General features: G+C 40.3%; 1 protein-coding gene across 2 annotated transcripts in view; it reads left to right on the top strand.

The window, feature by feature from the left end:
- The first annotated feature begins 1741 nt into the window (after nucleotides 1–1741).
- Nucleotides 1742–24478, top strand: part of DPP8 (dipeptidyl peptidase 8) — a 71907-nt gene continuing 49170 nt past the window's right edge. The window contains exons 1-5 of one of the 2 annotated variants that reach the window (XM_053595402.1): nucleotides 1742–1948; nucleotides 6217–6486; nucleotides 12236–12348; nucleotides 15281–15454; nucleotides 17415–17583. In XM_053595402.1, the coding sequence (XP_053451377.1) occupies nucleotides 6228–6486; nucleotides 12236–12348; nucleotides 15281–15454; nucleotides 17415–17583 (715 nt within the window). In that variant the 5' untranslated portion in view covers nucleotides 1742–1948; nucleotides 6217–6227. The remainder of the gene's footprint in view (nucleotides 1949–6216; nucleotides 6487–12235; nucleotides 12349–15280; nucleotides 15455–17414; nucleotides 17584–24478) is intronic. The other variant, XM_053595403.1, reaches the window with a different exon arrangement.

Raw genomic sequence — 24478 nt, 5'->3', positions numbered from 1 at the left:
GTCAAGGGAACTACCCCTGGTTCTGATCATAATAAGTCATTAATTTCTCTCTCTTGGGTCCGTTTCTTCATTTTTATATGTTAGTGTGTAAATGACATGTGCCATTATAGCCCTTTTATAAAGAGAACATGGCTCAAAGGGATGGAGTAAATTGCTGAAGATCACTAACTAACATTTAGAGCCTGTGACTTTGAGCAAGTCTGACTCCAAGTTCTACAACAACAATGAGCTGCTCAGATCTCCACGTCCTAGTCCCTTCCCTCTCTTTATCATCTCCTTGAACTGGCAGGTATTTTTGCCTGGTTTGCTCTAATCTCAGCGTCTACAACTTTGCCTGGGATATTGACAGGAATTTTGCCTACTTTGAAAAGTGTTCTGAGAGGTTTAGGGATAGAATTCTGTCAGAGTCCACAAGAAAGAGAGGAGACCAGTCCAGGGATGGAGCTTTCTTTTAAAGGAGCTCACCATAAGTCAGCTCAGTTCACTCAGTCTCAGGGCAATCTTATTAGTGCAGTTGGAATGTGGGACGGGGTCATGAGAGATGAGGGAAGTCAACTTTCTGAAGAGTGAAAGATGCTATGCCCAGACTGATTTTAGAATTACTGCCTTTACGGGCGGCGCCTGTGGCTCAGTGAGTAGGGCGCCAGCCCCATATGCCGAGGGTGGCGGGTTCAAACCCAGCCCCGGCCAAACTGCAACAAAAAATAGCCGGGCGTTGTGGCGGACGCCTGTAGTCCCAGCTGCTCGGGAGGCTGAGGCAAGAGAATCGCGTAAGCCCAAGAGTTAGAGGTTGCTGTGAGCCGTGTGACACCACGGCACTCTACCCGAGGGCGGTACAGTGAGACTCTGTCTCTACCAAAAAAAAAAAAAAAAAAGAATTACTGCCTTTACAAAAGGTGTTAATCTTACACAAAGACCTTATGTCTAGTTCCAGCCAGGACCTTGGTAGGAGATCCTGATGTTTCCCAGGAACACCTGCCCTAAAGCTTTTCAGAACGGTGGGGAGGGGGTGCTGTGACCATGCCATTTGGTCTCTGACCTGCTTTCTATCACTAGCTGTCTTCCCAGCATGGCCATACGCTTGTCAGGGTCATGAGGATTTACAGGTATGTGGGAACGGGGTTGCTGTAGTCATGCAGTTTGTTTTCTGGCCTGCTTTCTTTCTCTACCTGTCTCCCAAATAGCTGTACTTTTGTCAGATTCCCGAGCATTTCTTCCCCACATATTCAAAATAGAATTTTTTTTAAAAAAAAGTAGAGGCTCAGCGCTTGTAGCTCAGTGGCTAGAACGCCGGCCACATACATGGGGGCTGGTGGGTTCGAACCTGCCCCGGCCTGCCAAACAATGACAACTACAACAACAACAACAACAAATAGCCGGGCGTTGTGTCAGGCACCTGTAGTCCCAGCTACTTGGGAGGCTGAGACAAGAGAATCGCTTAAGCCCAAGAGTTTGAAGTTGCTGTGAGCTGTGATTCCAAGGCACTCTACCGAGGGCGACACAGTGAGACTCTGTCTCAAAAAATAAAACCAAGTAGAGCCGTGCCACAATTCGCCTTGTGACTTTGGGCAAGTCGCTGCTCTTTTCTGCATTTCATCTTTATTCCCCTCCCCAGCCAGGTCTCCGTCCCGCTTCTCCTTCGCTCCTCCCGCCACTCGGGGGCACTGTGGTATTGGATCCCGCCCAGCAGAGACAGCCGCCCTTCTTGGGCCGCCTGCGCCTTCCCCAGTCGGAAGGCCAGTCGCGAGGGACCGGAAGTGCCGTCTCTGCCGAGGCTGAGGCCGCCGCTGCTGCCTTTAAGTGGCCTGTTCACCGCCTGGGTTGCCGCTGGCGCCGCCGCCGAGGAAGCTGCTGCGTCCGGGACGGGAGTGGAGGCGGCGCGGCATGAAGCGGCGCAGGCCCGCTCCGTAGCGCGCGTCGGGACGGTCCGAGTGGGGCCGGGGGGAAGGTGCAGTATCCACCCCCTTCTCCTCCCTTTGGCCCGTAAGGTCTAGGGCCCAGCTCACGGGGCCCCTCAGCTCAAGGAGGAACCTCCCGGCACATTCTCCCGGTCAGCCCGCTCTGTAGTTCACCGGGCGCGCCGCCGTGCTCGGGGCAAAGCCGGTGGCAAGATCCCGCTTGCCGGAAGAGGAAGCCGGGGCTCCGAGATTACAAGTCAGCCAACGTTCACTGGGCGCCCCTTTAGAGCTAGACGCTGGCCTCTAGACTTTAACGTCCATTATCTTAATTGAGCCTCGCTGGGGTTGGGAGGCCTGGTATTGTCCTGACTTATTGATGAGGAAACGGAAGCCCACAGAGGCGAACGGATTTGCCTGATCCGACTGCAGCAGATGGGATCCCGACACATATTTTCTGGTTTTCCAGCTGGTGTTTTCTCCCGCCTGCTCCCTGTCTCCCTCCCATTCAGTTTCGCCCACCTGCAGCAGGATATTTTTCCTTTCCTGTCAGACCTCTTCCTCACACGCTTTTCTCTTAAGACTTGGCATCTCTCCAGTCCCCCTTCTCAGCTTTCTGTACTGTACTTCTCTTCTTCCTCATTCATAGTCTTAAGATCTTTTCCCCTCGGTGATAAAGAACTTCCCAACAATTTGTGGACCCCTGAAGAACGAAAAGCTAGGCTTCAGTGAGGCTTGGGCTTTTTAACGACTGTTTGGCCCTTAAATTAAAAAATTATGGAATGTCGTTTGAATGGGTCCAGACTATTTTCTAAGCATCTAACATGTTCTTTTCTGAGTTGAGAAGCCTAGGGCTATGAAAAGGTGTCTTGACAACTTAGTTTATTGTTGCCATGTTAGCATAATTTCACTATTTTTTCCTCCACTTGCCACTTAGCTTTTCTCCTCACATCCCCCAGCCCACCTACTTTATGAGAGCCCAGAATTAAAACTGGTAACAAAGTAAAAGGTATAATCACAGATCCTCTTTTCTTTTAAGCCAGAGTTTCAGCAAGCTTAATGCTTCTTTTTCCGTGAAAGTTACCTATTTCAGATAATTCTCAGGGTAATGCAGCAAGAAAAGAAGCGAAAATGGAACACACTTAAAATGAATAGAATGTTCTTTGTCTTGTGAAAAATCTTCAATTACGAAATTCAAGTTCTCTTTGCAAAAGGGGGCTGAGCTGTAGTTCTTACTGGTTATCCTACTGAGTTGAAGAACAGGAATAGGTATATAAACATAAATTTCATTAGTCTGCTGTTTTTGAGGATTTGCAGTAGCCACTGAGTAATATCAAATTTGTATGCCTTTTATAATTTTAAAGCTTTTCTGTAGTTTTCCTTTTAATGTGTGTCTGGACTTCAGGATTTACACTGTTTTTAGGGTATTATTTTGAGTCAATTGGGCTACACATTGCTGAAATAAAATAATTTTATAATTTTTATAATGTAAAATGCAGATGGAGAATAATTTAGGCATTATGTATTACCCCCAAAGAATGGTATTAACGTATCAGTTTATTTTGGGACTTTTTAGAGTTAATTTCAATAGTCTTCTATCTGATTATCATGGTAAGCAGAATTGTATAGTGAGAAAAAGAAAGATTCCTGTGAGGAGAGAATAGGATGAGCAGAAGGATCTATGCTTGTAATCGACTCACTTGAAAAAGAGCTCTTTGAATGAGGTAGGCACCGGGAAGGTCCTTAAGTGAAGAGGTAGGTGGGGCAGTGAAGTAAATGCATGTATTGTGCTGAGAATGTATGCTGACCCTGTTTTTGTATTTTTGAAATTAGAAAATTTAGGTCACATACTTGGTTGGATGATGTTAGGAAACTCTGGGAATTAATCTTTTTTTTTTTTTTTTTTGCAGTTTTTGTCTGGGGCTGGATTTGAACCCGCCACCTCTGGCTTATGGGGCTGGCGCCCTCCTCTGTTGAGCCACAGGCGCTGCCCGGAAATTAATCTTTTAGTTATACATTTGTACAAGTTACTAATATTGTATAATATCAGGTCTGTCCTAGATAATGCAGGAAATATATTTACTATAAATATGCAGAGTAGCAGAGTGTCATTTGAATTGTGTAATGTGAGCATGTGTAAGCACATGTACATGTGTTTAAGTGTATGTGAATAGAGAGAGATTGGGTAATAGTTCAGGGACATCGTATGATTCAGGAATACCAGATAATTTTTTTTTTTTCTTTTTGGCTGGGGCTGGGTTTGAACCCGCCACCTCTGGCATATGGGACCGGCGCCCTACTCCTTGAGCCACAGGCGCCGCCCGAATACCAGATAATTTTACTTAAATGTAAGCTGATGGATCTTTTACCAGGAGAGATGTGAAGTGTATGTTGGATCAAGAAGCTGGGCAGTAAGGCTTAGGAGGTCTTTCTGTTGAATTTCTCTGTTCTATTAGATGTAACTTGTTCCAGATGTAACAAGTGAATTTAGGAATAATGAGGCCAATTATGTGCATTCTTCTTTCACTTATCATTCACTCTATTAAATGTAAAATCAGGTCCATTGACATAACTGGTAGAAAGTGGGCCCCTAGTAACTTTTTGTCCCAAGAGCAATTACCACTCTCTCATTCTGTTATTTAATATCACAGTGTTGAGTACCAGTTGAGCTAAATAACTTAAATCTCTGCCAAGCTTCTTTGGATTTTAACCATTGAAATTGAATGCCTGGTTGTAATAATATTACATATATACTTTATATAACTGTCCAATTGGGTTTCTGGCCACTTTTGCTACTGTTACGTTGAAAATGATAGCATGAAAAAGGACATAATATGCTGGGCACTGGGTTCATTCAACTTATTTGCATGCCAGTATTGCATGCTTGATGGACTAATTCACAGCCTACACCTGCTAATGGCTTTTTCTCTGTAGTTACTTACCATGAATCCATGTTAACATGCAAAACAGCTTTAAAAAAGACCTTACATTGGGCGGCACCTGTGGCTCAAGGAGTAGGGCACCGGCCCCATATACCGAAGGTGGCAGGTTCAAACCCAGCCCCGGCCAAAAACTGCAAAAAAAAAAAAAGAAAGAAAAGAAAAAGAGCAGATTGCCCTAGAATTTTTATGTTGCTTCTTTTGGCAGTGTCATGAATAATGCATGTCAGAATACACACTGGTTATGGTAAAACTTTTATTTTTTCCACTGATGCTTTGTCCATGTTACATTTAAATTTTGGAAAAAATAAAGGAAGAAGTCTTTTGGATTTGTAAAATGAAAAGAGACATTATCAGCAGATATTAACAAATATTGGGGTGTAAACTTGTAAATTACATTCATACTTTCATCAAAATACTGTTAGTACAAATACACCCTTCTGCATCAACTGCTTCTCCTTAAAGCCACTTGAAGATACTATCTTTTTTCTATTATTTAATCAGTATAAGTAGTATAATCAGTAATAGTAGTCACGTAAGTTCCCTTAACATATAGAATTACCATAAGTGGTCATATAAAAGTGATGTCTAGGCAGGCCTCAAAAATACTAGCGAGTTAAGTGTTTTGTTGTTTGGTGTTCTATTTAAAAGGAAACTATATTATTTTGTGTAAGTGTCTTAAAAGTTATTACAAGTACTTTGTTTTCGACAATTTTATTCTGTTCTAATTGGTTATAATTATTTCTGTTAGGTGAAAAAATACACATTTATCAGATGTGTTGCTTTTTTAAATACAGAAACTTTTATTATTATTAAATCATAGCTGTGTACATTAATGTGATCATGGGGCATACACTAAATACAGAAACTCTTAACTCCCTTGGCACATTTAGCTTCACTGTTGACATGCTCTTGGGTGGAACATAGCAGCCAACTGGCAAATGGCCTGTTTCCTTCCAGTGTGGGAAAGAAAAAGGAATTTTGGCAAGAGATGCCTAAGGAGAGCCTTTTGTAAAAGTTCCCAAAGGGGGTTATAGTCACTGTGAAATAGGCATGACCTCAATTTCTTAAAAATCTCATTTTTAAGCTGAACACAAGAGAAGGGGAAGCTATTGCTTTTCTTACTAGGTTTCATTGCAGCTGTGTGAAACAGCATTTTTTTTTCTTGCCCATGTCCCACCCCCCTTTTTTTTTGGCCCTATCAGACTATCATTCTGATAATTTAAGAGAAGACAGGCCTGGGTGGTGCCTGTGGCTCAAAGGAGCAGGGCGCCGGCCCCATATGCCGGAGGTGGCGGGTTCAAACCCAGCCCTGGCCAGAAACGGCAAAAAAAAAAAGAAAAAAGACAGGCTTGTGAACAGCTTCATTTGCCTTTTTCTAGGAAAATGCAACATGGCAGCAGCAATGGAAACAGAACAGCTGGGTGTTGAAATATTTGAAACTGCAGAGTGTGAGGAGAATATTGAATCAGAGGATCAGCCTAAATTGGAGCCATTTTATGTTGAGCGATATTCCTGGAGTCAGCTTAAAAAACTACTTGCTGATACCAGAAAATATCATGGCTACATGATGGCTAAGGCACCACATGATTTTATGTTTGTGAAGAGGAATGATCCAGATGGGCCTCATTCAGACCGGATTTATTACCTTGGTGAGTATGAAGTTACAGTTTCTGCCAGAAAATGTTTTAAGTCAAACTTAAAAGCTGGAAATAATTGACACTCAACTTTTGGTGAATAAATAGTGAATCAGCAACTTTGGGTTCCATTAAAAGGGGGAAAAAAAGCTTTTAGTTTGAAAAACTTGGTTTTGGTTGCCCCATTAACTTTATTTTTACTTACAGGTTAAAAAAAAAAATCACTAGTTAATCATGATCTTTTTGCAAAGTCAGAATTAAAGATGTCAGAAATCACTTTATCTGAAAGTTTGAAATGCTTTTCCTTAGAAATGGTGCAGTTAGGAAAACAAACAACAAAACTATTAGTTTGTTCCCACTCAACAACTGCTGCTGTTACTTTCTTAAACTAAGGCTGGTTTTGGTCTCCTCTTCCTTAGTCCATTCCATTCGCTCCAGATGTAAGATCTGTCTAAATTAAATATATTAATGCACTGATTAACATTTTTATTAATTTTTTTTCTTTTTTTTTAGAGACAAGGTCTTGCTTTGGCTCAGGCTGGTCTTGAACCTGTGAGCTCAGGCAATCCACCTGCCTCAGCCTCCCAGAGTGCTAGAATTACAGGCATGAGCCACCATGCCCAGTCAATTTATTAAATTTTTAAAAACCATTTCCTTCCTTTCTAAAGCTGTTTCCAATATAAGTTTTATTTATTCTTATGTTAAGAATATGTTATTCTTATTCTTTCTTTCTTTTAGAAATCTTTTGTGGTATATTCTATGTATGAATCCATATCATAGTTATAGGTTGATTCTTTGTTAAGAACTTCAGAATGTCCGTTATGTAATTGTGCCATATTTTACTTAACCATCCTGCTTAATGACATTCAGGATTTTCTAATCTGCTATTACAAAAGATGAGGGAGGTAATATCGCTATATCAGATTATTATACACATTTGTGAACATACCTGTAGAACTAATTTCTAAGAGCAGAATCACAGGGACAATGGACCTATATATTCTGAATTTTAATTGATATTGCTTAATTCACCCTCCACAGAGGTTATGGGATTTATATTACCCTGAGCATTGTTTCAGTATCTTTTTCTCCACACTTATACCAATAGTGAGCAAACTTTGTGATCTTTCCCAGTCTAATTAGTGAACAAGCCTCTTGTTGTGGTTTTTATTTCTCTTACTATGAGTGAGATTGAGCATCTTTTCACATGTCTAAAAGCCATTTGTACTTTTGTAACCAGTATATTTATAATTTTTATCCTTTGGGCAGGGATAGGTTTCTCTTTCTTTCTTTCTTTCCTTTCTTTCCTTTCTTTCTTTTCTTTCTTTCTTTCTTACAAGAGTCTTACTTTGTTGCCCTCACTAGAGTGCTGTGGTGTCACAGCTCACAGCAACCGCCAGCTCCTGGGCTTAGGTGATACTCTTGCCTCAGACTCCTGAGTAGCTGGGACTATAGGTGCCCACCACAACGCCTGGCTGGTTTTTTGTTGTAGTTTTGCTTGGCCAGGTGAACCCACCACCATCGGTACATGGGCCCGTGCTCTACTCACTGAGCCACAGGCACCGCCCTCTTTTTTTTTTTTTTTTTTTAAAGATCCAGTCTCACTCTGTTGCAGTCATCACAGCTCACTGCAACTTAGAACTCCTGGACTCACGAAGTCCTCCCATCTTAGCCTCCCAAGTAGCTAAGACCACATACATGTGCTGCTATGCCTGGCTAAATATTTTTATTTCTTGTAGAGACAGGGTCTTGTTATGTTGCTCAGGCTGTGGTCTTCAAGTCCTGATCTCAGGTGACCCTGCCAGTTTGGCCTCCCAAAGTATTGGGATTATAGGCACAAGCTGCTGTGCTTAGCCAGGTTTCTTTTTTTTTTTGAGACAGAGTCTCACTGTGTCACCCTCAGTAGAGTGCTGTGGCATCTACTGAGCTCACAGCAACCTCAAACTCTTGGGCTTAAGTGATTCTCTTGCCTCAGCCTCCCAAGTAGCTGGGACTATAGGTGCCTCCCACAGCACCTGGCTATTTTTCGGTTGCAGTTGTCATTGTTGTTCAGTTGGTCTGGACCCGCCAGGCTCAGTGTATGTGGCTGGTGCCATAACCACTGTGCTATGAACGCTGAGCCAGCCAGGTTTCTTTCTATTAAAGATTGAAACATTTTATATTATGTATAATGAGGGAATTAACCCTTTCTGGTATTTTTCCCCAAGTTTTAATTTTTGCCCATAATGCCTTTTTTTTAGTGCCATTTGCTATGCAGAAATTTGTGATTTTTGGTAGATAAAGTTTTACTTTTCTATAGTTTTGTAACATACCTAAAAAAGCTCTCTCAACTCCAAGATTGTATTTTTAAAAATCTTTAGTGTTTCTTCTGTAAGTTTTTCATTTAATCTTTGTATCACTTAAAATTTACTTTTCTAAAGATAAGATGTAGAGAAATTATTTGTTCTCTGGATGGCTATCCCTTTTTTTAATGACATATTTTGAATAATTACCTTTCTTATGAATAATCAGCAGTGCCTTCTTTCTCATATGTAATGTACACAAGTATTTGGGTCTATTTTTGGACTTTCTGTTTTTTTTTTCCATCAATTTATCTGTTAAATCAAATTCCAATACTTTCTTGCTGTTATTACTATAGCTATATGTATTTTACTATTTGATCACTTTTTCATACTTTTCTTGACTATTTTTTGTTAGCTTGGTTTTTTTTTTTATTAGAACTTAAGTTTAGTTTGTGTAATTCTCCTCCCCATCCTATTCATACTACTTTAAAAGTATATTTATTGATAAGTTTAGGAGAAATTTGACATTTTTAAGATGTTGAGTTTTTCAAGAAAATTGTGTGCCTTTTCATTTGTTCAAGTCTTCTGTATCCATCCAAATTTGAAAGTTTTTGTCCATGTAAGTCTGTTGTTTTTAAACTTTTAATATATGTTAGACTTTTTCTGAGAGCCAAACTTTAATATATGTTAGACTTTTTCTGAGAGCCAGAAAGAAATCTTTTATAGGAAATTGTACATTTTTAAGAACCCTCATTTCAAATGCAGCATGCTTAGAAAAGGCCCTATTATTCAGTAACAAACATTTCTTACATTACCATTTTACTTTTTCACATGCTGAGTTTTGCCTCCTGTTCTTTATCATGCTATCCTAGAGCAGCAGTTCTCAACCTGTTGGTCGCAACCACAGGAACTGTATTAAAGGGCCGTGGCATTAGGAAGGTTGAGAACCACTTTCCTAGAGAAAAGACTCATTGATACTGTTTTCCTGAAGCCATTAACCCAAAGACACTATTGTGGCCCTGAATGCCAATAAATATTATTAGGTAAAAATGGGAGAAGCCCCCACTGGTGTGTCTGAACATAGAATGCATTAGGAAAAATGCGTTGGTCATAGATAAAACCAAGGAAGACATTATGGAACTAGGACTATATAGAAAAGGGCAACTGAAATGATTGTGGAGAATGGCTGTCTTTGAAGGTAGAAGAAAACCAGATTTTTTAATATTTGAGGGCTGAAGGGTCTTAGAAGAATGCTTATGGCAATGGTTCTCAACCTTCCTAATGCCTCCTAATGTTGCAACCCTTTAATACATACAGTCCCTCATGTTGTGGTGACCCCCAACCTTCATAACTGTAACTTTGCTACTGTTATGAATTGTAATGTAAATACCTGATATGCAGGATGTATTTTCTTTTTTTTTTTTTTTTGTAGAGACTGTCTCACTGTACCGTCCTCGGGTAGAGTGCTATGACGTCACACGGCTCACAGCAACCTCTAACTCCTGGGCTTACGCGATTCTCTTGTCTCAGCCTCCCAAGCAGCTGGGACTACAGGCGCCTGCCACAACACCCGGCTATTTTTTTGTTGCAGTTTGGCCGGGGCTGGGTTTGAACCCACCACCCTTGGCATATGGGGCCGGTGCCCTACTCACTGAGCTGCAGGATGTATTTTCATTGTTACAAAGGTGTCATGACCCATAGGTTGCGAACCACTGGCTTAAGGGAAGGATATGATCACATTTTGTAAAATTATAAATGGTATGGATACATGACCACAGTCTATAGGAAGCTGGGCACAGTAGCTCGCAGTTGTAATCCCAGCACTTTGAAAGACCAAGGCAGGAGGATCACCCGAGGCCAGGAGTTTTCTGAGACCAGCCTGAGAAACATAGTGAGACCCTATCTCTGCAAAAAAATTAAAACATACAGGTATGGCAGCTTCTGCCTGTAGTCCCAGCTACTTGGGAGACTGAGGTGGGAGGTGGGAGGATTGCTTAAGCCCAGCAGTCATTGAGCTATGATTATACCATTGTACTCTGGTCTGGGCAACAGAGTGAGTCCCTGTCTCAAGAAAAAATAAAAAAGAATTCTTTATCAGCCTTCATGCAGTGGATCATGCCTATAATCTCAGCACTGTGGGAAGCAAGGTAGGAGGATCATTTGCAGCTATGACTTTAAGATACAGTCTGATCAATATGGTGAGACCCTTTCTACACACACACACACACACACACACACACACACACACACACACAATTATCTGGAGCTGGGCTTGGTGGTACATGTCTATACTCCCATCTACTAAAGAGGCTGAAGTGGAAAGATTGCTTGAGCCCAGGAGTTCCAGGATACAGTAAGCTATGAGGCCACCTCTTTCCAGCCTGGTTAACAGAGCAAGACCTTGTTTCTTTAAAAGAAAAAATCCATACGAAACAATTTTGGAATATGCAAAATACGTTTTAGTCAAAATCAAGTGCTGAAGTAAATGTCAGCATGTCAGCTCATGTCTAACTTTTTGTTTTAAAGGCAACACAAACTTAAAAAGGTTTTTTAAAAAGGGGGAATAAAGTAAGATAGGGATAGTCAAGGGCTCATCCTCAACCTTTGCAAGGGTTAGCATGGAAATTGTCATGCCTTTCCACAAATTACCTTTTGCTACCCTTATCAGAAACATCGGGCTGAAGATCTGTCTCATTTGAGAGAAAATTTCTTGTTCTTTCTTTGTGATTTATTTTCTCCTTCCATCACTCTCCCCTGGATTTTTCAAAGTGATAACCTTTTTAGCACCTTTTAGAACAGAAGGACTTTGTTTTATTTTGTTCAAGTTTCCATTGGTTCAGTTTTTCATAACCATAGTGTCTGTTACTCGTTTTCTAAGGGACTAACAATTTTCAAAAAATCCTAAAAATGATATTGTCTTAACTTTCCTTACGTTGTCATACATATTTTTATATTTGCTTTGAGAGAGATAAATATCTGAATATTAAAATAAACCTCAGCATTTTTCTATAAGGCCTTATTTTTTTAATTTGTTTTAGTTTCTGGCCTATGCTAGAGAGTGCCTTGGTGTCATAGCTCACATCAACCTGCAACTCCTGGCTCAAGTGAATCCTCCTGCCTCAGCCTCTTGAGTAGTTGGGATGACGGGTGCCCAGTACAATGCCTGGCTAATTTTTCTATGTTTAGTAGAGACGCTGTTGCTCAGGCTGGTCTTGAACTCCTGAGCTCAAGTGATCCACCAGACTCAGCCTCCCAGAGTGTTAGGATTATAGGCGTGAGCCACTGTGTCTGGCCTAAAGCCTTAACTTTATTGAAGAAAAATTTCTATGGCATATAGCATGTGCATATCCTACTTGTTAGCATTCATTATAGATCCCATAGAGTACAAAATATTGCAACATATATAGAAGGCATTATATACTTACTATTATAATTGTAGTGAGAGTACTGTTTGAAAAAATAATAATTGTTTTCTTTTATAGCCATGTCTGGTGAGAACAGAGAAAATACACTGTTTTATTCTGAAATTCCCAAAACCGTCAACAGAGCAGCAGTCTTAATGCTCTCTTGGAAGCCTCTTCTGGATCTTTTTCAGGTAGAATTGTTATTCCTGTGCTTTGGTGTGTTTTCAGATCTTTTATTTAGAAGTAGAAATTTGAATGGTATTTTACATTTGGAGTAGATATGAAACAAAAGGAATTAAGACATTTTTATGTTTTTTTGCAATATGTGAATCTTAAATTGTATTTAATTTCCCATATCTAAAACTAAGGAATATAACAATTCTATTTTTAATTGCCTTTTCCCAGTATAACTGCCTTTCCTTTGCAACAATTTTCTAGTTATGTGCATTCTTAGTTTTATGGAGGGGTTATTCACAGGGTGTCCATAAAGTTTGTGTACAGTTTACTATGTTAAACTATTTTAATTTGCCCATGAACTTTATGTCCACCCTGTATTTTTAGAAAGGTTTTTTGTTTCTTTGTTTTGTTTTGTTTTTGAGACAGAGTCTCAACTCTGCTGTCCCAGAGACATTATAGCTCATAGCAACCTCAAACTCTTAAGCTGAAGTGATACTCTTGCCTCAGCCTCCTGAGTAGCTGGGACTACAGACACCTGCCCAATGCCCTGCTAGTTTTTGTATTTTTAGTAGAGATGAGTTCTTGCTCTTGCTCTTGCTCTTGTTCAAGCTGGTTTCAAACTCCTGAGCTCAGGTCATTTACCTGCCTTGGCCTCCTAGATTGCTAGGATTACAGGTGTGAGCCACAGGCCCAGCCTCAGAAAGGTTTTTATTTAAATCTTTAAGTTTAATTGGCAATTCGGAAGCTTAGTCATAGCACTAATTAATGAAGGAACTAAGTTCAGTTTTTGCTTCTAAATAGTATAATTTATATAATATTAAGGTATAGGGTTTTTTTCCTCTGCGATATTTTATCTTTAGACAAAACAGTCATACCAAGGACAAGGTGATAGTTTGGGTACAATTTTTTTGTTTTTTTAGTTCTCATTATTTTTACACTGAGTGGTTTTTTTTTTTTTACTGTGTAGCATGTGTGGGCTCAAGTGAACTAAAATGTGTGTAATAGGAATTTTAAAAATATAACTTTCAAGCCAGGCATGGTGGCTCGCACCTATAATCCTAGCACTCTGGGAAGCCGAGACAGGTGGATTGCCTGAGCTCACAGGTTTGAGACCAGCCTGAGCCAGAGTGAGCATCTCTAAAAATAGCTGTGCATTGTGGTGGGCACCTATAGTTCCAGCTACTCAGGAGGCTGAGGCAAGGGATCACTTGAGTCCAAGAGTTTGAGATTGCTATGAGCTATGAAGCCATGGCACTCTACCAAGGGTGACAAAGTGAGACTCTGTCTCAAAAACAAAATATATATATGTATATATTTATAGTTATATATAACTGTCATGGCAAGCAATCATTTTGATTGTTAACTATCTTATGATGTTATCCTTTTACATAGGTGTGTAATTTTTCTTTAAAAGTCTTTATTCTTTTATAACATTCTTTATTCTAAGAGCAGTTAAATAAACTGAAATGATGGTAATTTTCTCATAGAAAAAGTTTACAAATTAACCTCCGGTGCCTATAGTCCCAGCTTCTCAGGAGGCTGAGGCAAGAGGATCACTTCAGCCCAAGAGTTTGAGGTTGCTGTGAGCTGTAATGCCAAGGCACTCTACCTGGGGCAACAGAGTGAGACTCTGTCTCCAAAACAAAACAAATTAGTCACTAATTACAAATTAATTAGTCACTTTCTAAAACTTTTATTATGTGAATTTTCTTTTCTTTTTTTTTTTTTTTGGTAGAGACTGAGTCTTACTTTATCACCCTTGGTAGCGTGCTGAGAGGCACACAGCTCTTAGCAACCTCCAACTCCTAGGCTCAGGTGATTCTCTTGCCTCAGCCTCCCAAGTAGGTGGGACTACAGGCACACTATTTTTTTGTTGCAGTTCGGCCAGGGGTGGGTTTGAACCCACCACCTTCAGTATATGGGGCCTGTGCCCTACTCAATGAGTCATAGGTGCTGCCCTCTTTTTTTTTTTTTTCTTTTTTATGTATTTATTTATTTATTTATTTTTGAGACAGAGTGTTACTATGTTGTCCTCAGTAGAGTACCCTGACATCATAACTTACAGCAACCTCAAACTCCCGGGCTCAAGTGATTCTCTGGTCTCAGCCTCCTAAGTAGCTGGGACTACAGGTGCCTGCCACAATGCCCGGCTTTTTTTAGAGATGGGATCTCGTCTTGTTCAGGCTGGTCTCAAACTCCTGAGTTCAATCAATCCGCCCATCTCAGCCTCCCAAAGTGCTAGGATTACAGGTGTGAGCCACTACGCCTGGCTATGGAAATTTTCAAAACAGACAAAAATAGAATAATACGTGTACCATTTTCAACAGTTATTAAATCTTTACCATCAGTGTTTCATTGTAGCCCTACCAACTCCCTCTTGCAACCCTCACTGCTACTGTATGTGATATATATTATATATGCAGACAATATTCTGTGGAGAAAGAAGAAAGAAAATAGAAAATATAAGTTCAAGGAGAAAGAGAATAAAATAAAAATTTTCAACTATTAAAAAAAGTCTAAGTTCAGGCTTGGTGGCTCACTCCTATAATCCTGGCACTCTGGGGAAGCCGAAGCAGAAGGATCGCTTGAGGTTAGGAGTTTGAGACCACCCTGAAGGAGAGACCCTGTCTTTACCAAAAATAGAAAAAAATAGCCAGATATCTTGGTAGTCCACCTATAATCCCAGCTACTCAGGAGTCTGAGGCAGGAGGACCACTTGAGCCCAGGAATTAGGGGTTGCAGTGAGCTATAATGATGCCACTGTACTCTACCCCCAGGGTGACAGAGTGAGACTCTGTTTCGAGAAAAAAGATTAGAAAACCAAAAAGCTTAAAGGGAAATGTAGACTCATTAATGTTGGAGAGTCTAGGATTTCAGTGCTAAAAGCAAAACTTCAAAGGGAAGTTTTCAAAAGACTAGAATGTGCAACTTTTCCTTTTCCATTAGGCAACCCTGGACTATGGAATGTATTCCCGAGAAGAAGAACTATTGAGAGAAAGAAAACGCATTGGAACAGTTGGAATTGCTTCTTATGATTATCACCAAGGAAGTGGGACATTTCTGTTTCAAGCTGGTAGTGGGATTTATCATGTAAAAGATGGAGGGCCACAAGGATTTACAGTAAGTTGGAGTTACTACTGGTTCAATCTGTTTTAAGATCCAAAAGGTTATTTTTACCCAATCAGAAAGGTCATAAACAAATCAGAAACTTCAGTTTATCTACCAACTAAGAAATTAAAAGCAATGAAAGCAAGAAATATGGATATTGATCTCCAGTTTTAAAGGTTATTTTTTCTGGCAACATTAAGAGACATTTTTTTTTTTTTTTTTTTTGTGGTTTTTGGCCGGGGCTGGGTTTGAACCCGCCACCTCCAGAATATGGGACTGGCGCCCTACTCCTTGAGCCACAGGCACCGCCCAAGAGACAATTTTTTAAATACTAAAAATACTTGGCACATGGGAAGATAGAGTAAAGGGCATCAATTTCTATTTTCTGTGTAAACACCAAGGGGGATTTTGAAGGATAATGTTATCACAAGAAAATTCATTTTGGGGTTTCCTGAAAGCTGATTCATCTTAATTAATGATTGTATATGTTTAGTTTTAAATTTTAGGCAGTTCATTATGAGCTATTAGAACTATTCTTTCTTTTTTGAGACAGAGTCTCACTCTGTCACCTTGAGTAAGTACCATCATAGCTCACAGCAACCTCACACTCTTGGGTTCAGGTGATCCTCTTTTTTTTTTTTGGCCAGGGCTGGGTTTGAACCCGCCACCTCCAGCATGTGGGACCGGCGCCCTACTCCTTGAGCCACAGGCGCCACCCCAGGTGATCCTCTTTACTCAGCCTCCCAAGTAGCTGGGACTATAGGTGTGCATCACCATGCCTGGCTAATTTTTCTATTTTTAGTAGAGACAGGGGTCTTGCTCTTGCTCAGGATGGTCTTGCACTCCTGAACTCAAGCATTCCACCTGCTTTGCCCTCCCAGAGTGTTAGGATTATAGGTGTGAGCCCCTGCACCAGGCCTGAAACTATTTTTTTTTTTAGAGATAGAGTCTCACTTTATCGCCCTTGGTACAGTGCCGTGGTGTCACAGCTCACAGCAGCCTCTCTACTCCTGGGCTTAGGCGATTCCTCAGCCTCCCAAGTAGCTGGGACTACAGACGCCCGCCAGAACGCCCAGCTGTATTTTTTTGTTGCAGTTTGGCTGGGGCGGGGTTTGAACCCACCACCCTCAGTATATGGGGCTGGTGCCCTACCCACTGAGCCACACAGTTGCCGCCCCCTGAAACTATTCTTTTTTTTTTTTTTTTTTTTTTTTTGGCCGGGGCTGGGTTTGAACCCGCCACCTCCGGCATATGGGACCGGCGCCCTACCCGCTGAGCCACAGGAGCCGCCCGAAACTATTCTTTTGATAGAATTGCGATGATCCTCGCTTTCGTTATATTGTAATGAATGAGCTATTTTATATTGGTAAAATTAATTTTAAAATAGTTAATAAATAATAAAAATATTTAATTAACAATTTTCTGTTAAATAGGTTAAGGCAACAACATTTATGAAGTGCTATTTTATTTTTATTTGTTTTTTATTGAGACGGAGTCTCACTTTGTCACCCTTTATAGAGCACTGTGGCGTCACAGCTCACAGCAAGCTCAAACTCTTGGGCTTAAGCAATTATCTTGCCTGAGCCTCCTAAGTAGCTGGGACCACAGGTGCCCGCCACAATGCCTGGCTATTTTTTGTTGTTGTTGTTGCAGTTGTCATTGTTGTTTAGCAGGCCCAGACTGGGCTCGAACCCAACAGTCTCAGTATATGTGGCTGGCATCCTATTTGCTGAGCCATGGGCACTGCGCTGAAGTGCCGTTTTGTTGTCTTTATTTCCTCTCATATTACCCTTAGCTTTTTCATTCAGATTAAATAAATGAGTCCCTTATAATTGAAGGCAGTTGAAAGTATATTTTTGGCAGTTATCGTACTTGACATTATACTATTGTTCATCTTATGGGAAGGATGTTGGCAATATATCAGGATACGGTATATATCAGCCTGATACTTACTTAAAATGTTGTTTTCTAGCAACAACCTTTACGGCCCAATTTAGTGGAAACTAGTTGTCCCAACATACGAATGGATCCAAAATTATGCCCTGCTGATCCAGACTGGATTGCTTTTATACACAGCAATGATATTTGGATATCCAATATTGTAACCAGAGAAGAAAGGAGGCTTACTTATGTGCATAATGGTAAGGTATAGTTGTTCACATCTACTTTTCTGAAAAGTGTTTTTAAATTTGAATTTACTTTTGCTTACATTTTGAAATTTAAACATGCTTAGTTATCTTCATATTTGAAATTCAGGTCTTTAAAAAAATAGAAAAATATAGACAATAATTAATATGTACATATGTACTACCTGTATAATGCTTCCTTTTGAGATTGTGGGTGGTGGGGGGTCTCACTATGTTGTCCAAGCTGGATTCAAACTCTTGGGCCCAAGCAGTCCTCCCACCTCAGTCTCCCAAGTGCTGAGACTATAGGCACACCTCACTGTACCTAGCTAATAGTACTCACTAGTTTTTTTTTTTTTTTGTAGAGACAGAGTCTCACCTTATCACCCTCGGTAGAGTGCCGTGGCCTCACACAGCTCACAGCAACCTCCAACTTCTGGGCTTAAGCGATTCTCTTGGCTCAGCCTCCCGAGTAGCTGGGACTACAGGCGCCCGCCACAACTCCCGGCTAGTACTCACTAGTTTTAATGTTCATTTTTAAACAGCACAACAATAGTAGCTCTGACATGATTGTTCTTTCAGCCTAATAAGACTGTCAGAATTTTCCCAAAACTGTTCTCATTTTTGAAAACTTTTCATTTAAAAAAATTAGTCTTTGTTAGGGATACAAATAGAAAAAACAATTACACTCTATAAGAAACTATCTGAAAATTTGTCTTTCCATTTGGGAGTGCCTGCTTAGTTATTATTATCATAATAGGAAAAACAGAACTTTGTAGAACTATGTGTATTATGAAAATATTTAATTACGTTTTATTGAAGTGGCTATAATAGTACTGAACACTGCTCAAAGCCCAGAAAAGATGTGAGTGGTTTCCTCTAAAGATTTTGTAAATGAAAGATGGGAAATAGTGTATTGCTTTTTTTCTAAGCCTGTGAAACAGAGTTAAAGATTAAGCTACATAATGAAGGCTGGTAACTCTGAAAATTGATTTGTGCAACTTTTGCTCAATCTAATGTTCACAAAGCTGATTTGCTGATCATCTTCCTAAGTTATCATCCCCTCATTATCATCAATCATTAGTTATAAACATCCTTTGAGAGACATTGTAACAGGTAAGTTATAGATAGGAAAACAAGGTAAATTCTGTTCTCAAATTGTTTTTCATCAGGCTAGGAAATACTATATTGAAAAAGTGAAAAATAGGCTGGGCGCAGTGGCTCATGCCTGTAATCCCAGCACTTGGGAGGCCAAGGCAGGTGGAATGCCTGAGGTCACGGGTTTGAGACCAGCCTGAGCCAGAGTGAGACCTCGTCTCTAAACATGTCCAGGCATTGTGGTAGGCGCCTGTAGTCCCAGCTACTTGGTAGTTTGAGGCAAGAGAATTGCTTAAGCCCAGGAGTTTGAGGTTGCTGTGAGAGGGTGACAAAGTGAGACTCTGTCTCAAAAAAAAAAAAGTGAAAAATAACCACAGCTGCCCAGGAGTTGGAGGTTGCTATGAGCTGTGTGACGCCATGGCACTCTACCAAGGGCAATAAAGTGAGATCCTGTCTCTAAAAAAAAAAAAAAAAAAAAAAAAAAAAGAAAAATAACCACAGCCAAATAAGTGAAAGAAACTACTATAAAAATTTTGATCACAGTATACTATAGAGGATCAGGAAACTTTAATGTCTGTAGTTAAATTTAAGTTGAATTATTTAATTTTTTTAAGCTGTATTATTTTATTAAACAATAGTGTATTCATAGCAAACATGTTTTCATTATGACCATAATCAGCATTGTGGAAGCCTTTATCCAATAGAAAGAACACTAAATTAGGAGTCAAGAAATAAGTTCTGGTGGGCATAGTGGCTCTTTGCTGTAGTCTCAGCTTTTTGGGAGGCTGAGGTGGGAGGATCACTTGACGCCCAGAGTTCATGCCTGGGCTACATAGCAAGACCCCATCTGTTTAAAAAAAAAAAAAAAAGATAAAGAAGAAATCTGTTCTGACTTTTTAATCAGTTAACCACAACTCATTAAATTCTGGTGTGCCTGGCAGCATGTCAGATATTAAAGATACTGAATTAATGTTTATACTGATGTAGTCTTGACCCTCAAGGAAACTACATAAACAAATAACTGTAAAACAGAATGAGAAGAGATAAACATAGGACAATGAGGGACATTGGTGAGAGAAGGCTTCCAAGAAAAGATAACACCTAAACTGATCCTAAATAATTTCTGTAAGCCAGTACACTCTGGAAAAGGGGACTATGTGAAAAGGGTCTGGATCTAAAAGACAACATGGTGTATGTGAGAAATTAGAAAGTAGTGTGCTAATCGTAAAGCCTTAGAGTACAAGTCAAGAAGTAGCAAGCGGCTGGGGCAAAATAAGATGAACCAGGACACAGACAGGCTGTATCTCATGTAAATGAATATGAACTTTATCATGATACAGGGATCCATTGAAAAGATTTCAGCAGTTGAGTGGTATGGTCATAATTATATTATAGATAAATTGTTCTGGATACTTTATGGAAGTTATATTTCAGAAGCACGAGGCTAGATAGAGGGAACCAAAGTTTAACTGTTAGAATTTTCCAAGTTATGTGGCCTAAAACTAGAGTATAGGATAGAGAAAAAGACATGGAGTAGGGAAAAATCTTAAGTAAAAAGTTCAAGTTTGGCCTGGTACAGTGACTCACACCCATAATCTTAGCATTCTGGAAGGCCAGGGTGAGAGGATCACTGAAGGTCAGGAGTTGAAGACCAGCCTGAACAAGAGCAAGACCCCTTCTCAGCAAAAAATAGAGAAATTAGCTGGTTAGCTGGGCGAGGTTGCTCATGCATATCATCCTAGCACTCTGGGAGGCCAAGGCAGGAGGATCTCTTGTGCTCAGAAATTTGAGTTCAAGCCGAGCAAGAATAAGACCCTGTCTCTGTGCTCAGCTCCTGTATCTCAGTGGCTAGGGTGCCAGCCACATACACCTGAGGTGGCAGGTTTGAACCTAGCCCAGGCCTGCCAAACAACAATAACAACTACAACCAAAAAATAGCCAGGCATTGTGGCGGGCACCTGTAGTCCCAGCTACTTGGGGGGCTGAGGCAAGAGAATCGCTTAAGGCCCGGAGCTGGGGGTTGCTGTGAGCTGTGATGCCATGGCACTCTACCAAGGGTGACATAGTGAGACTCTGTCTAAAAAAAAAAAAAGGACCCTGTCTCTACTAGAATTAGAAACAATCAGCCAGGTGTGGTGATGGCTGCTTGTAGTCCCAGCTACTTATGAGGCTAAGGCAGAAAGGATCTTTTGAGTCTAGATGTTTGATGTTGCAGTGAGTTATGATGATGTTACTGCACCCTAGCCAGGGTGATAGAAGAAGACCTTGTCTCAAAAAAAAAAAATGCAGAGTTGGTGTTCAATGGATCTCCCTTTGAAGTGAGGAGATCAGAACAGATACTAATGGCAATAGAAAGATTATTGGTAGTTAGTAAATCTGTTTGGAAATGGTAACCTTATGCTTTCAACGAACATTAGACTCTTAGTATGTACCAGTTATTGAATCCAAGGCTTCGACTGCAAAGCTCTGACATAACTGTCACAGTTAACATATTTTTTTAAGTATTTTTTTCTTTTGTAAAATTATTTTCTGCACAGGATTTGCAAAGATTGGCAGAATTTAAAATTGAAAGCAGCGGAACTCTATAGGATGTTATAATAGTAATTTTTTTGTTTTGTTTTGTTTGAGAGAGTCTTACTATGTCACCTTCGGTGGAGGGCTGTGGTGTTACAGCTCACAGCAACCTCAAACTCTTGGGCTTAAGCGAGTCTCTTGCCTCAGCTTCCCAAGTAGCTGGGACTACAGGCACCTGCCACAATGCCTGTCTATTTTTGTTGTTGTTGTTATTCATTGTTGTTGTTGTTGTTGTTGTTGTTTTTTAATTTTTTTGTAGAGACAAGAGTTTCACTTTATCGCCCTCGGTAGAGTGCCGTGGTGTCACACAGCTCACAGCAACCTCCAACTCCTGGGCCTAGGCAATTCTCCTGCCTCAGCCTACCGAGTAGCTGGGACTACAGGCGCCCACCACAACGCCCGGCTATTTTTTTGTTGCAGTTTGGCCGGGGCCGGATTTAAACCCGCCACCCTCGGTATATGGGGCTGGCGCCCTGCTCACTGAGCCACAGGCACCGCCATAATCATTGTTGTTTTAGCAGGCCTAGGCGGGGTTCAAACCCACCAGCCCTAGTGCATGGGGCCAGCACTCTAACCACTGAGCTACGAGCACCAAGCCTATAATAGTGTTTTTACTGTGTTTTTTGCCATGCACGTAGGTACGTGATACATTTTCAGGATTAGTGTGGTGCTTGAGAATACAGTTAGATTACACTTGAATATTTATAGCAGCTCAATTCCTAATTGAATAGATAAACTGTGATATGTGTATGCCATGGAATACTGTTCAGCCATAAAGAAAGATGGAAACTACATCTTTTATATTTATCTGGAAGGATTTGGAGAACATCTTCCTAAGTAAAGTATCACAAGAATGGAAAAACAAGCATCCAGTGTAAATATATATGTATATATATATTTTTGAGACAGGGTTTCACTTTGTCACTTTCAGTAGAGTGCTGTGGCATAGCTCACAGCAACTTCAAACTCTTGAGCTCAAGCAATTCTCTTGCCTCAGCCTCCTGAGTAGCTGGCACTACAGGCACCTACCACAGTGCCTGGCTAGTTTTAGAGCCAGGATCTCTTGCTCAGGCTGGTCTCAAACCCTTAAGCTCTGGGCAGTCCACCTGCCTCAGCCTCCCAGAGTGCTACGATTATAGACGTGGACCACCGTGCCTGGGACAGTGTAAATATTATTATGAAAGTAGATGAACAACTTAATGTCCATACAAGACAAAAGCACTTAAATTCAAGAAGGGGCTACAGGGATTGGTAAGCTCTCACCTATCGGGTACAGTGTAGGGGTAGGTAGCATACCTCCTGGGTGAAGGGCTCAACTGCAACTTGGACATTACCTAACAAAGGTAAAAAAATGTAACCTAATGGTATATACTCTTATATTAATCTGAAATTTTAAAAAAGGAATATGGAGCGGCACCTGTGGCTCAAGGAGTAGGGCGCTGCCCCCACATACCAGAGGTGGCGGGTTCAAACCTGACCTCAGCCAAAAACTGCAACAATAACGACAAAACAAAAAAAAAGGAATATGGATAGAGAATATAGAATATTATTATATAATTAGTCGACTGGATTTGAGTCCCAGATGTACTGTTAATTAACTTCATAACCTTGAGCACATTATTTAACAAATCTTAGTTTCTACATCTGTAAAAATGTTAACTAATAGCATATCAAGATGAGTTTGATGTGAGGCTTTAATGAGTCAGTATTACAAAGTATTTAGGACACTGCCTGAAACACAGGAAATGCTATGTGCTTGTTTAATCAGAAAGATAGGTAGGGAGTGAGCATCATCAACATATTCCACTTTGTTACAGTACGGTTCTAAGAGAAAGTCCACTTTAGATGGGTTTAGTCAATCCCCATGTGCATGTTTTTCTTCTTTGCCTAGTATGATAGAGGAATTTAAAGTAATAAAATCCAAACTTTTGCTTTCAGTGACTTATTGGGAAAACAAGATGATAGCATTTATTTAATAAATAATTTAATTGACATCTGTAATAAGTGAAGAGCATATACGAATGAGTGGTACCTATCCTCATATCTAAAAGAGAACAAAATATAAATAGTATAGGGCATTTAATTTAAGGGGGTAGTTGATAGGTCCAAGAAAACTGAGCTTGGCTCTATTGTTAACTTCAAAATTCAAAACACTCTGAAAAATGAGTTTAGTTTTCATTCGTTTGGTGCTAAAGTTAATTTGGCAGTAAAACTTGACCTGCACTGACCTGAGGATATTTATAATCTTAATCCTACTTAGAGTGCCTATTCATAAGTGTGTTACAGGAATATTGGCGTATTTGATTACCGGGTATTTGGTTACCCTGCTGGAGATGTTATATAATATTTATATTTTTGGGTAAGGGATCATTGGTTCATATTGCTGTACTTCCATGTCAAACAGTATAGAAAATACAGATAAGCCAAAATAATAAATTAAAATTTGCCTATAAAATTAAAATCATAGCTGGGTGCAGAGGCTCACTCCTATAATCTTAGCACTTTGGGAGGCCAAGCCAGGTGAATTGCTTGAACTTAGGAGTTCAATATCAGTCTGTGTGGGTGGCGCCTGTGGCTCAAGGAGTAGGGCGCTGGTCCCATATGCCGGAGGTGGCGGGTTCAAACCCAGCCCCGGCCAAAAAAACAAAAAAACAAACAAAAAAAAAGATCAGTCTGTGCAAGAGCAAGACCCCATCTCTACTAAAAATAGAAAAAGCTAGCTGATCGTGGTGGCACATGTCTATAGTCCCAGCTACTCTGGAGGCTGAGGCAGGAGGATCATTTGAGCCCACAAGTTTGAGGTTGCTGTGAGCTATGATGTCACATCACTCTAGCCTGCGGCAACAGAATGAGATTCTGCCTCAAAAAATAAATAAGTAAAAATAAAATGATTTTAATCTAGTGTATTTGAAACGTGAGACTTATCAAATGACCTCTATTTAAGGTGAAAGGCAGGAGGATCACTTGAGGCCAAGAATTTGAGACCCACCTGAGCAACATAGTAAGACCCTGCTTTTACAAGAAATTAAAAAGAAAAATTAGCCAGGTGTAGTGGTCAATGCTCATAGTCCTAGTTACTTAAGAGGCTAAAGCAAGAGGATATTTTGAGCCCTGAAGTTTGAGGTTATAGTGAACTATGATTGTCATTGCACTCTAGCCTGGGCAACAAAGGAAGACACTATCTCTGAAAAAAAAAAATTTTTTTTAATTGCTAAAGAAATGTAGTATACAGTGGAAC

This window comes from Nycticebus coucang, chromosome 6 (genome assembly GCF_027406575.1).
Source record: "Nycticebus coucang isolate mNycCou1 chromosome 6, mNycCou1.pri, whole genome shotgun sequence".
NCBI classification, from domain to species: Eukaryota; Metazoa; Chordata; class Mammalia; order Primates; family Lorisidae; genus Nycticebus; species Nycticebus coucang.
Note: the sequence above shows the minus strand (reverse complement) of the source record. Positions and strands in the feature narration are given on the sequence as shown.